We start from the raw sequence: 14,730 nt of genomic DNA on the forward strand, positions 1-14,730 counted from the left end.
TCCTTATTACAATCATGCCAACAGTTTGACTGCTTCATGTCCAGGAGTAAAGAAGAAGATTTTTAAAGATTGCATTAATTTTGGTGGTTTTAGCCCCACCCCTCAGGCCCCAGGGGGGCAGGGACCATGAAATTCACAATTTTTGTTCCCCTTCACCCATAGGTGCTATATGCCAAAATTGGTTGAGCGGTTTCAGAGAAGAAGCTAAAAATGTTCAAACTGAGTGACTCAGGTAACCTAAAAATTCAAAGCTGTCAAACTCCATATTTAACATATAATATGATCAATACTGCATTTTGACCATACTGATTTCAATGCTATTTTAAAAAACTAATACTCTGATGCTGATTTTAAGGCTGCCTATCAAAGCTAATGCTCTCATGGCAGGTTTAGTCAAATGAGAACATTTAAAATAGCTAGGCCATCCACCAAAGACAACAAAATATATAGTTTAATAATATATAGTCCAAAATCAAGGCAAAAGGTCAAGGATGAGGTCAACTACAATGGTACTGTGGTTGGTGAAACAATTCATCTGATTTACCTACTAGTATGCATGAAATTTGATGACCAGAAGAGGTCATTCTAATAAACATGTTCACTATTCATTAATTTCAAAGGTCATTGCCATCTCTGAGGGCCATATTTGAAAAGTGAAGAGTTTAAAGATTACATAATAAACAAAATCACCTACAAGAGCCTAATACAAAAGGTTGAATTATCAAAATGTACTTGAATGTATTTATAATATACATGATAAATAATTTTTAAAAATTTACAAATCAATGCAAGTCTGGTGACTTTAACACAAATTTGTAATCATTGTAATAAAATGCAATACTTGAACCATGGGCTTTTAAATCGTATAAATGTACAGTAGGATTTCCTTACCCTCAAAATATTTACATTAATATGTAAGGCCTATGTTTCTACCCATTAAAATACTTTTACTTCCCATCTCGACAATATTTAAATTTCTGTCTTTGAAGTAAATTGAAATGAAAACAATATGTCACCCAAGTACTTTCAAAATCAAAGTATTTGACAAACTCTATCAAGGTGACCTACGTCACGTAGTTAATGAATTTATTTGCCAACAAGATTGTTACCATGAATATAATTACAGATAACCCTTCACCAAACAAAATGATTTTTCGCCTTTGTCAAAGTTTATTTCTCCTTGGTTTTCTTTACACGACAAGAACGCATTAAGATTAATATCAAAATTCAACATGTCACAGTATCCCTTTTTCTATTTACTCTGTCTCACTGAGACACAATTTAAGTACTTTAAAAATGTTTTGTCAAGGACAAGAAAAACAATAGATATAATCCTATTGTCTGTGCACTGCACATTGTGTACCCTTAATTCAAAAGTGACACCAAATATTATGATATCATACTTTTTTTGTAAACCAACCTTGTCAATATTTAAACAGCTCCCACAAACAGGGCTCAATAGTCTACTAATGCAAGATAAAATGACTATATTTTCTAACCAAATCTTTCACTTTGAAAAATGAATCTGGCATCTGTTCAAAAATTTGAACATTTATAGGTAAAGTGGGGAAATTTAACAGTGCGTCTCTGAAAAGGTCTTCCCACTTTTTTTATTTAAAGTGTGCCGCCAATATCTCGATCACACACCCACATATTCTTATTTGGATAGTAAACCTTTCGCTACAACATGTTGTGAATTAAGGAGTAACTTAATTTGACAAAATATACTATAAAAATGTCTGCAGATATATCTGAGGACCCTAACTGGGCAGTCCAGCAGCTGAAAGTAGAATTCCGTTTTAGGAGGAATTCTGCATTGGTAAGTTATTAGTTTAAAACTTGTTTTCTTTCTCCTTCTAAAATTAAGAATTATAAAATGAATTATAAAATGACAAAATCATGCACACTTTCTGCATTTGGTATATGTAAATATAAAATTAACAATCCATGTGAGGTTGAAGGTTAAGCATTTCACACAGAGCTTTTGAACTTTTAACATTTCCTTCAATTTTTCCAAAGTTGAGTAGATATTTAGCCCCCCCCCCCTTTTTTTTTGCAAAGATATATATAATATAGGTATTGAACATTGGGGTGTAGTTCCTAAACATTTTTTTTTTTTTGGCTTGTCAAGTTTTTTTTTCAGGTTTGAATTTTTTTCTCTTCAATCAGCCCCCCCCCCCCTTTCAATTTGCTTCCAACACCTGTGTAAATTATTTTCAACTTAATGCATACTTCATTCCAAACATGTGGCCAAAATTTCACATACTTGGTACCACTTATGGAACTATAAATCAAAGTTCACAAAAATTTCAAAATTATTTATCATCCACTAAAGACAATGAATTAAATCCCTTTTTGCAAAGATTTAAGCTTCAAAAAGTAACATGACTTTCAACATCAAAGACTTAAAAACAATCTGACTTAATAGCATCATTTCATTAGGATAACAGTTCATCATCAATTACATAAAATGACACACCTCAGAATCTTAGATCAGGTAGCAGGTGATTACAGTTACCTACATAGAACATTGCAGGTGAAATAGATTCTGAATGATCACTGTAATGAGGAGATCTATATTGATTTCTTTAAGATGAATTCATACGAAATCCTTCTTCCCAACGTTACAGTGTACACTTCTACCAGGATATGACCTCAGCTTTGTTTTAGATATGCATGAACACTTGATTTGGTGATCAAAATTAATTTTTAATAGATTAACTCCCATTACTATTTCAAAGCACTTCTATGAGTATAGTTTTCTTTAACATACATCTTTGTGTCAGCCTCGCATTAACTTACTTTTGATAATGCATGGATTCCCTAGTTTTTTGAAATATATAAATATTTAAGAATTATTTGTACTCCATGTTTAAAAATATAATATCCTCTTTTTAATGAATGCAATTTAAGCTGGTTGTTTTATGACAATTTGCTTCAAGATAGCCATCATTTTAGTGAGCATGTGTTCAATTAATGCACGGCCTACAAACAATTATAATTCAGAGACACATATAATAAAGAAATAAATAAATAGATAAAGAGACTTTTTTTTATATTAATTAGTAAGTCACAATAACATCTTTTTCATAAAGAATCCGAGGAGAACTGGAGCTTGATTCTTTATGACATATTTTAGAGGTGTATGTGCAGTACAATTTGTTATTTTTACATTGTAATATTATGTACAATTTTCAGACCTAACACTGCAAGAAACTTAAAAATGTTACTAAAAGTTATCTGTACTATCACAAATATTAGTTGCCTATTTGAGTATTGGTACTGTACCGTCTGAGACATTGATTATGAGTCAGTATGCTAAGATACATGTATAATGTTACCTGTAAATACTCTATTCAAATATGTATCAATGCATTGTCTTATGTATCATTTCACAGAGACTTCAAATCTCACTTACTGGTAGTTGTTATTGGAATGTTCAACTCACTAATCTAGTAATAAACATCTTGACTGACAAATCCCTCAATAGCTTAGAGAGATAATTTCAAAGTAAAAAATCATTACACCTTTCTTACACCTTTCTTTACGCCAATCTAGCCATTTCTTATCTTTGCAGAGTACATAAAAAGTAATTCATGATACTCAATCAATGGGAGAACAATTTTTTTTTTATATAATTTTATGATGATAATTTTCATTTATGTCTCTGTGTATTTTAAATGTTAGATAAAAGAAAAGATGGATATCTTCCCAAGTTCAAACCAAAAGATGTGAAAAGGGCATTAACTCATATCACTCTGAAAAGAACTTGGCAGTTAACAAAGGCCACATTTCTTTGGGTGACAGCTAGACAATGGGCTTCTTAAACATTTTAGAATCTTCGATAAAAATGCAAATGTTGAAGTCTGCAGAATAATGTGCATCAGTAGAAGAAATGTGTACTGGCAAAGTCCTCCATTTAAAATCCTCCTCAAAAATGGGGAGCAATGTTGACAATAAAATTTAAATCTCCAGACCAATATATACGTGTAATGACTGTTTAAATTTTATGAAATAACAGCGTATATACCTATAGGCATTGAATACCATGTATGCATTTGGGTCATGACCCCGTAAAATGTCCATGTAAAGAAACTTGCAGGAATTACGTCAATTTCCATGACCCTTATCCGGACTATGTGCAAATCGGATGATAGGTGTAAACTGGTGCCACAGAAGTTTGCTAAGGAGAGGGTGAATGTAAATATTTACAAACACTTACTTAGAGTTCAGCGGAGATTAAGACAATAGAGTTTGAAAACTGTTGCCCGGTTTGTGGTACTTCCAAGGGAACAATCACGGTGTAATCATGTTTACTTGGTAGGTATACCACATATATAACAACAAAAAATAAATAATCAATTATGTAAATATCTCTGCTGGTATTAACAACTGCTGTCATTTTTACAACTAACAAATACTTTCAACATGGTTTGGATGAAAAAGGTAAATTTCTTGGCTACTCACTTTATCATTTATAGACATCATTGACATTCATGTACACAGCTTAATAAACTCACCTGCACATCTCATAAGAAACATTCACATTTTTCATTATGTAGTGAACATATCGGAATGAGATATCTTTACTTACTTTACAGTTCAACCTGAAATTATACACCTGGATTTCTGAAGTCCATTTAGAAATTTTAGATTTATATAGGAAACTAAAAACTTACACAATATTAGGAAGTGGTCCTTAAGTCAGATTGAATTTTTTTTTTTTTTTAGATATTTATTTCTACTAGTACATGGGTCAAAAGAGAGTGCATGGTCTGATAAAATATTTGAACTGGATTACATTGAATTTTGCTGTCAAATGTATAACTGTAAAAAGTTTATATGTCCCTAACACAGAATTTACTACTGGTTAATTTTGATGAACTGTTAATTATGTCATTTGGTTCTCAATTGTGCATTTATTTCAACATTGGTCAGTAGATTCTGATTGTAATATTCCGTAATCTGCACTGCAGGTTTTATCATGCAAATCAACATTTTCCAATATCGCTGCAAGCATCAAGTTGTTTTGGTTCTTAATGGAATGATTCTGTACATAAGAATGGACACATGCACACACTATGAAAATTAATAATAGACCAAGTTAACATGTGGGTTGGCCTTAAGAGGTTAATCAGAAGCTTAGTGGTCCTCCATGATCTTTTATATTTGTCGATGAAATTAATCACCCAGAGTCCATTCATCTGCTAATCCTCTTAACCTTTAGGTAACATGGCCACCAACGATTGATAAAAAATTCCAATATCGAAACTTTCCTTTCCTACATCTTAATGAAATTTTCGTGCAGTGTGATACAAGAATCTCAATAAACCACATATTGTAGGATTACAGAAATTTATGAAACTTAATATTCAGATGTCAAGGCTTTCCTTAATCAGTCTTGTATCGTTAGGACATTAATGAAATTACATTTGACATTTTCTTTGATAAATGACTTACTGGTATATACTCAAGAAAATTCATAACAAAATCTCTATAATCAATGTATTCTAACTACCCGATAAAAATTCCTGTCAATAGTTCTTCAACTTTGTTGCAGATTTAAATATTTATTTCAAACTATCTTTCGTTAGGCCATTTATAAAGAATTATTATATTTATCCAACAGTTACAATCCACTAACAAATTTTCCTTAAAAGTAAATTTACACTTTATAAATCAATACAATGGAAAATTAATTACAGAAAAGTCTAAATCAGATATATACCTCAAATTAAATGAATCCATACTAATATGCTTAATTACATAATACTTAAACCTTCTTTAAAACTTCAAAGAAAATGATACTTTAAAGTATGTTTTGTTTCACATATCCAATTACTAAAGGTCATATACAATAACTTAAATTGGTTTCCAATAATGCATATTACATGTACCTATATGGACATGCACTCATTCAAGATTTTGTTTTCAAATTTTCAGAGCAATTCACAATTGAAAGGCTACAACTTTGAACAAAAGGATAAGATGTATATCCAATATACCTGGGTCACATAAACCACACATATGGTTTTGCTAAACAAGCGAATCCAGGCCCCTATAATTACCTGTACACCCATACAAAAACCCACACAGGTGGGAATTTATTGCCAATCTAATACCTGCAAAACTGAAAAGCACCCAGAAACCCTATAACATTATTGAATAGAATGGATAGATCTCTAAAAGATTCTGCATTTTAATGTTCTCATATACTCCATACACAGATCGATTTATTGAATCTGATTATTGACAATTCCTTTGACGATCTCTCCATGTTTTGTCAACTGGCAGAATATCTATCAAGGGTTATGTGAAAGAATTCCTCTCATTCCATATTGACGCCATCTGCAGGTAGGGTATGAACTAGGAAAACCTCTTTAACTATAATTATTCTGGTTTTAGCAGTGCTGAATATAGAATTAATCTGAAGGGACATAACAAAGTCCTATTGATTTATTGGCGATGTGTTAATATGAATACATTCTGACTTCTACAGTTATTATACACTATGGACTAAGGAGTATAATTAATTTAACCTCTTTTCATTCCATTTCTCATTTTAATGAAATTGAATTCAGAACAATAGACTGTTTCAATACGGTATGCCCCTGCTATGTATCAGAATACATACTGTATTATTCTCTGTAGTTCCGTTCTTACTACTGAACCATATATTCCTCCTAATAAGCACACATGAAGAGTGCTCGATATTAGTAAATAAATATTTCCAACAGGGAATATTTACGTTTTGCAAATTAGTTCAGAAACAAAGTATTTTTTCTTGCTGATTTGTAATTCTATCTGAAGAATTTTCAAGTGATTCTTTTTTCACTCAAAGAATGTGGGGGGATTTTTTTTTTCAGACCGAAAATTGAATTGTGGGACCTTACTTATATATAGGACACTGTTTGGAATCATACTGGTACATGCAATAGTGACCTTGCAATATCTTTCAATGTAAATATTTTATTAGCATCATGTGGGAAAAATTTTAACATGTACATTTAATATTACCGGGTATATTGAATTAAATATTCATGTTTTTCCAGTATGAATTTCCAAAATTAGGAAGTTTTCAAGGATTCTTCATTAATTATCTCACATATATGCACCACTACTGCAAATATTTTTCTTGAATATTTCACATTTCCATGATTAGGCAAATATTTATTCATACAAAGTAATGACAGGACAATTAATCTTTTTTGTCATATGCAAACATCATTTCAACATGCTTTCCATATATAAACATTCAAGTACATCTGCAGATACTTGTTCAAAAAGATGAGTTCTAAAATACAGCTACGGCAATAGATACAAAGCAAAGCAAAATTCAGTTACTAGAAATAGGCAAAATCGTTTACTAGGAACAAAAAAATTAACCTCCATATATTTTTTGAACGAGAGAAGATCGACACATCTAATGCTAGGATTGCTGATTAAGGACAATATAACCATGCAAACATCTAAAACTTAATTAATTCAATTATTTTTCTGCTTCCATGAAACCAGACGAAACTCACTAAATTGATAGCCCTGAAAACTTAAATACAGGTAAACTTCGGTATCTCGACATCGGATATGTCGACAACCTGGGATATGTCGACGTCCGTCCGCGGTCCCGGCAGTATTTACTATATAAATGATTTGCAAAAACTCTGATATGTCGACCTCGGTAATCTCGACAACCCTGGTTATCTCGACGTATATTCACAGTCCCAAGAGCAAAATTTACCTGGTATATGTCGACATCGGCAATTTTCTGCTCCACTGAACCTAACTGTTTGTCAGATAGGGTCGCTCGTCACGCACGGACGGCTCCGGGTATCTCGACGTCGTCAAAAATTCACACCTTTCACACCCATGTTATGACTGCACGCTGCTTAATTAATTCTATAGACTGTGTTTGTAGGTGAATCCAAAGCCCCCTCGGCGTCTTTGAGACGTTAATTGCTTAATGTTCAGTTTGGGTAATATCATTGATAAATCTACACGATTCTGCTTAAATTTACAGGTGTTTATTTATGTCGAAACCTAACATAACTTTTAAAATTGAAAAGATAACTAAATTACAAAGAATAATAAAGAAATTGAATAAATTCAAACTAAAGAATTAAACGATGTTCTAATAATATTTTGTAGTTAAAATGCATTCAACAGGAAATAATCCGATTAACGACACGATTAACCGAATCATCCGTAATCCATGCATCTGTAATATCACTACGTTAGTTTAGATACACAAATCTCTTAAAAAATTAATATTAATGCACATTCTTCCTGAATGAAATAAGAAGAAAAAAAAATAATTACGCATTTAATATGTTTTCGTATCTCGGATGTCGACTTTATCATGTTTATACGGTTCAGTTCGAAGTTTATAGAGCGCATTTCGTATCCTGTTCGGACAAAAAAGCAAGTAGCACGCGAATGCTGGATGGAAAACTACAAAAATTTAGAACGATTTCGATAAAGAGAAAGAACAGGCTTTATAAATAAGATTTTTAAAAATAACTTCTTATTTTTTTTTAATAAAAATAGAGGGATTGCTGAAATAAGTTGACCTTCTATATTGAAGTCATGTACGTATAATAAGCTTATACACATGTATGTGTTTGGTTATGCAGTGAAATCTTGGACGTCAAGTCTCAACTCTGATATCTCGACACCTCGGATATCTCGACATTTTCCGATGGTCCCGTCGATGTCGAGATAACGAAGTTTACCTGTACACCTTTTCTCTAATAATGGATAAGATTAATTAAGTTAATGGACAGAAGACAAAGTTAGATACCGAAACATTGATCTTTTATACCAACCTGAGATCCATAGCTCGGGTGAGCTATTAAATTATGGAACATTACCTAGGACTGATCATGATACAGATTTAGTGGCATCACCCAATGTCTATAAAGGGCCCTTATCTTACCCTGTCATAGCCATCCAGAATTGATTCTAAATCTAATATATACACTAAGCTGATTGATCAAATAGGAATAGTTTTCCTGCCATACCTTTTGATTGAATGTGAAAATCAATGACAGTGTTTACTATAACTTACTTGCTTAGGCAACATTAGGTGGAAGGTGTAAAAATAACTGACTGAAGCTGTATCACATTTTAAAAAAAACTGTTCTTCTTCTTCAGTTGTTTCTTTACTTATTTGCATTTACATTTACAAAGCACAACAGTGAACATTCAAGTGAAAGATACCTGCTGCCTTGAAAAAAAGATAAATTCTGTTTGTCAAAAATCATACAGAAAAAAATCATCAATGAAGGCTTACATTCAACTGTACTTAAGGATCAACAAAAATTGATCTCTCTTAATTGTTAGCTTTTAAAAGACTGTTTATTTTGGAGTTTAAGGTCTGATCAACTTTTGAAGACCTTCACGGTTTGCAAATATCCAGTTTAATTTTTTTCTTTTCAAGGTTCAAGTAGTAGAGTTACAATGCTAACATAATTCAAGGCCACCATTACAATTTGTTTACCTGTTAAATCCAAAAAAAAAAAAAAAGTGATTGGGCATCGATTATTCAGTGACAATGAACTTCAATATACCCGTCATTAGTGCTCTGCATAGAGTCGAGAAAATTACGGTACATCCTGAGAAATGCCAAATGGAAAACTGTTTCTAATTCTGTCCACATTATGCCTTCCAGTCTTGCTTTGTGATTGACATTATAGATTCTGATTGGGTGAACTTCATTCCTGCGGACAGATCTGGGCTCAAAGGAATATATTTAATACATTTTCATTAAATTTCTTCTACGCAGGGCAATATTGAATATTTTTTTTTTCTATAAAAGAAATGGATTAAAAACCATTAGCTGCAAATTGTGTTTGAGGATGCATAGTGCATTTCATTACATTGATTCATGTACTATTCTGTGATGATGGAGGAATTTCTTTGTCAAGATTAAAGATACTTTTATTTGTCTCTATCTAAATTCAAAATTTGTGAAACATGGAGTTTGCTGGGAAATTTGCCCGTTTATGGGCTGAAAAAGTCAAATCAGTAAGTCATACATTTCCTTGATGTTTATGTGCACTGTACTAAATGCATTGCAAATGATCAAAGTAGAAGTCAATTGCTTTTAAAAAAAAATGTTTGCAACCTTGCAGCCATCTAGAAAGATTTGTAATGATTTGACTATATAGTTTTGAGTGATCTGCATTACTGAAATGACATTTTAAATGTAACACAAAAAGCTGAACAACTCTAATTTATACAAGGTCTTACATGAAATTGATATATTTAAAAGAGGATAACTCTTCATAATCAACAGACTTCACACAGCTAGGATATATTCAATAAATGCATTGTCTTGATGTAGATTTGTGTGTTATATGATGGTAGTAATTCTAATCACAAGAAGTTACATGTTTTATTTTTTTCATGAAGCTACTTGTGCTTTTAAACTTACAACTGGTTACACAATAGGATTAACACGTTACACTATATAAAGAATATCTTCAGACAGCTGCCTTGAGCCATGTTCAAAGTCTGTGTAGTATTCCAACTCCCTCTCAGTGTCAGTATTAAAAATAATGAAACAAAAATCTGTAAAAGGAATAATGAGAGTCCTATTTAATAAAAAGGTAAGATAATGAATGTTACCTTCAGTCATTTATCTATTCTATTTTTTATTAACATCTATGTAATTTATTTCATTCAGCATTCTGGTACACCTTCCCTCTTGCAATGTGTAATTAATATGTCTACACCCACAATCTTGCGGATAATCTTCATAATTTGACTCATTATCACATCCAAATGTCACTGTAGTACCTTACCATGTCATTTTCATTATATGCTATTTATAATCAATAAAAATACCGGAAATATAGCTAAAACTGCCAATAATGATGTGCTATTTCCTACCATTTTCACATTGACCATTATCATATAATTGACTCTAAACTTCAATTTACAAGATCCAACGTTTCTCTGTATCTCACACCCGAACCTAATTTGTTCTCTGTATATTTCCAGAGAGGTGCCAGTATGGAGACGGAACAGTCAGAGCTGGTGATTCCACGACAACTTCTCTGCTGTAAGCTCTGTGATGAAGAATTCACGGAACCCTGTTATCTTCCGTGTCTGCACACATTCTGTCAGAACTGTATAGACAAGCACCGACTTAACAGCACAGACAATGACGGATACTTCCCATGCCCGACGTGCATGACAGAGGTCAGCCCAGAGGAGGAGGATGGGGCCACGGCTCTTCCGATAAACATTCTGGCTCGACGACTCTCTGTCCCCGTCATCGATCCTATCAAAAGAGAGACTCTATGTTTTTATTGCAAGAATGCAGGAAACTTTGTGGAAGGTAAAACTCACTGTACAGACTGCGATGAATTTCTTTGCAAGTTGTGTGCTGATTCACATACCAGCCAAGAGGAGTTTTCTGACCACCAGCTACAAAGTGAAGAAGATTACAATGCAGACTTGGAGAAGTCTTCCTCCACAACTGTTCAAGGACAAGTTATTCCCGTGTGTTGTGATGCCTACGATCCTCTAGATATCGGTGCCATGTTCTGTGTAGGCTGTGACATTGCAGTGTGTGCTGATTGTCATGTGAACAAACATGGTGAACACAGATGTGCTGAACTTACTGCCATAGCTCAACACTTTGAAAGGAAAATTAAAGAACCTCTCAAAGAACTTGACAATGACTCTGAGGAAATAAATGCATTTCTAGCTGACTTAGATGTTAAAGAGCAGACAATACTTGAACAGAAAGATGCTCTGAAACAACATGTTCAAGACAGAACAAAACAGCTTTGCAGTCTCATTAAAGATTACGAAAAACTTCTTCTGGATGATATTGAGAGGAGATTTGATGACCAGATCGAGGATATCAAGGCAAGAAGACTAGACCTTGAAATGCATTTAGAAGCCATCAAAGGGGTGAAAGATTTCACTGAAAACCTGCTCACTTACGGCTCCTACGAGGAGAAAGTGTGCCTCAGAAAAAAGGTTGGGTACAGAATTCGGGAACTGTGTGAGGAGTCTCTTGGCACAGATCCAATTGAGGTCCATTCTGTGAAACTCATGGAACCCAATGTAACTGGTGATACAATCTGTGATATGTTTGGCACAATTGAGACAGAAAATCAGTCTGCTAACAAAGAAAGTGAGCACATCCAAGAAAGCCTTCCTTCCAGTGAGCACTTCCAGAGGTATCACAGCTTTGGGGATTCTGGACACGGAAGCGATTCTATGGATCAGGTAGAAAATGAGCCAGAACTTGTAGAGATCTTTGAGAAAGGTGAACTCCAAAGACAAGACAGCAAACAGGAGAGTTCAGACACTGACATGCTGAGCTCCAGCAACTCTAGTGACAAAATGAAGAATGTCAAGTTCAGAGAACAAGTCGACCGAAATGAATTTGACATTGAAAACATTTTCCACTTGGAGAATCCAAAACGAGAAGTTAACCTTCCTGCTCCTATTCAGAAAGAATGCATTAAAGGCATTGGAATAAATGAAAAGGGGGACATCATTGTAGGCACAAGCACCACAGTCCATGTACTAGAAAAAAGAGGGATCGTTAGAGGGCAAATCCCACTGGAAAATGGTTGGAACATTCATTCAGTGTCTAGTGATGGCAAAGTGTCTATGACAGTGCCTAGAGGTGATAACAGATTCAAAGTGAGGGTCTTGAAAAACGACGGCACAGGGCATATCTTGTCAGATTTCCATGTGGAAAGTTTTGGGCTAAATTTTGTTACTGCTGACCAGTCTGGAACACTCATCATAACCTCAAACCGCTATGCTCAGATTCACAAAAGTCACGGCAAAGCAGCAAAGTCAGGTGGAAACATCGCCTTCTACGGATCTGATGGACATCTGATTCGCCGAATTACAAATGACAATTTCCCGGCTAACTTCTTGGAGAAACCCCAAATGGTGGTAATGGACCAGAAACGCAACAGAACATATGTAGCAGACCCCGGCAGCCACAGGGTCGTAGCTCTTAACGCCAATGGGGAGCTGGTCTTTGAGTATGGAAACAAAGAAGGTGAGGAGGAAATATACCAAGGTCCAGATCTCATCTCTATTGACAAATACGGAAACCTAATTGTTACTGACAAAAGAGAGGGCCGCATTGATATTTTGAGTACCAAAGGAAACCTGAAAAAGTCGTTTTTCACTGATGACATTCCTCGCTTTGTTGGTGCCACACCTGACAAACTTTTGGTTACAGCCATGCCAGATGGAACCATGAAGTTCTATGAATACCTTACCTAACTTTATCTTATGGAAAAGGCAAACACTTTTTGTTTTGTTAAGATTCAAGTGTGCAGCTAGATACTGAATTTTTGTTATGCTTTTTCATTGCTAGATAAAACCCTCCTCTTGCGGACAAGGCATTATAATCAGTGAATTCTTATCAATCTATGGATGCCATGGACAGTGATACTATTTACTTGTTTGATAGGATCACTTTCAGTCCTGGAGAAGTTATTTCTGAACCTTTAATATATCATGAATATCTTATTGAGTTGTGTGTTAAAATGGGTTTTAACATGCTTACAATGTTTACTTTAGGCATTACACTTATAAATATGCTATTCATATACAAAACCTCAGCTAAACACTTCAAATTAGAAGTACATGTATTCCACATATATTCAAAACAAGAACAGAAAGCTTCAAATAGTACCCCATTGTCTTTCTAGTTCTAATTAGAATACAGCACTACTCAATTTTTACCTTCACCTAACTCATTCCATGCTTTAAGCATGCAATTCTCATGATAAAATATTGCTGTTTGTTTTATCCTATTTCTGTTTATAAATTATTGATGATCAATTGATCCCCTGTATTCTATGTTATTTTGCTCCCCATTATGACATACAACTCCTCTCTGGTATCAAATTCATTTTAAATTTTTGATTTTTTTTAAAGGCTTCAGCTCTTGGCAACTTTCCAAGGACAAAACTTCCAATTTAAGACTCTTATAGTTTACAAAAAAGAAAACACTGTTAATGGAAAATTATCTTCTGTAAAATAGAAACAATTTAACAGACCCCAAATGCAAAGAATTTTGAATTTTACCCCTTAAAGGCATTTACCCAATCTATTCACAAAAACTAAAACTCAATTTTTTAAAAAACACAAACCTTAATGGTCAAATTTCTTTGATTTTTGCCAACTGCTTTTAGTCTGTGAGTCAGCATGTGTATTATTTCAACCTACATGTTTGTCAGTGTTGATAGTCAGAACAGCACAGGCCTTACTGATATATCAGTGTTGATAGAACAGCACAGGTCTTACTGATATATCAGTGCTGATAGTCAGAACAGCACAGGTCTTACTGATATATCATGATATTATTTGCATTTAAATGACAAAGCTAGATACTAACAGTAGTGCTTCTGTGAAACTCATGAAAGATTGGTCCCCTTTTTATGTGATATTTGTTTTTATCTTGTAATAGTTATTTTCAGAATTGTTTTCAATAAAATATTTACAAAGAATAGTTTGAAATTTATGCATCACAATAATAATTTGCAATCAATTTCATAAACTTCATTGTTCAAATTTAAATTATTAGTCAGGATAGAGATAATTAAAAATGCATGAACCTCTGAATTAATCATAATAACTATGACTGTAACATTGGTTCTCCTACTTCAGAGCCATGACATTTAAACAGTTTTGTAAACCCATTTAACTTATATTAACTGATATGAAAAGGGAAACAACTCT

The 14,730-nt window shown here is 33.5% G+C and overlaps 3 protein-coding genes across 5 annotated transcripts in view; 2 read left to right on the forward strand and 1 right to left on the reverse strand.

Annotated features, from left to right (window-relative positions):
• The window catches only part of LOC133179050 (tudor domain-containing protein 5-like), a 38,844-nt gene that overhangs the window by 5,532 nt on the left and 18,582 nt on the right, over window positions 1–14,730 (reverse strand). The window lies entirely within an intron of this gene.
• LOC133179051 (E3 ubiquitin-protein ligase TRIM56-like) lies at window positions 1,736–14,430 on the forward strand. Of its 3 annotated transcripts, none has more exons than XM_061313744.1 (2): window positions 1,736–1,819; window positions 11,002–14,430. In XM_061313744.1, exons 1-2 carry the CDS (start codon window positions 1,736–1,738, stop codon window positions 13,264–13,266), a joined length of 2,349 nt encoding a protein of 782 aa, XP_061169728.1. In that variant the 3' UTR covers window positions 13,267–14,430. The 3 variants fall into 3 exon arrangements, with proteins under 3 accessions (XP_061169728.1, XP_061169731.1, XP_061169729.1); XM_061313747.1 differs by lacking the exon at window positions 1,736–1,819 and adding an exon at window positions 4,084–4,320; XM_061313745.1 differs by lacking the exon at window positions 1,736–1,819 and adding an exon at window positions 9,945–10,023.
• LOC133179054 (syntaxin-6-like) overlaps window positions 6,916–14,730 on the forward strand; it is a 55,165-nt gene continuing 47,350 nt past the window's right edge. The window contains exon 1 of the mRNA XM_061313751.1: window positions 6,916–6,925. The gene's annotated coding sequence lies outside the window, so the exon portion shown is untranslated. The remainder of the gene's footprint in view (window positions 6,926–14,730) is intronic.

Source organism: Saccostrea echinata, unplaced genomic scaffold (genome assembly GCF_033153115.1).
Source record: "Saccostrea echinata isolate AGI-Se365-2 ecotype Australia unplaced genomic scaffold, CSIRO_AGI_Sech_v1 ptg000004l, whole genome shotgun sequence".
Lineage (NCBI taxonomy): Eukaryota > Metazoa > Mollusca > Bivalvia > Ostreida > Ostreidae > Saccostrea > Saccostrea echinata.

What these genes read in the sequence shown, in the direction of transcription:
- LOC133179051 (XM_061313744.1), top strand. Translation starts at nt 1,736, where the DNA reads ATGTCTGCAGATATATCTGAGGACCCTAACTGGGCAGTCCAGCAGCTG. An exon ending in TTAGGAGGAATTCTGCATTG is followed by an intron (nt 1,820 to 11,001) that starts GTAAGTTATTAG and finishes GTATATTTCCAG; the next exon opens with AGAGGTGCCAGTATGGAGAC.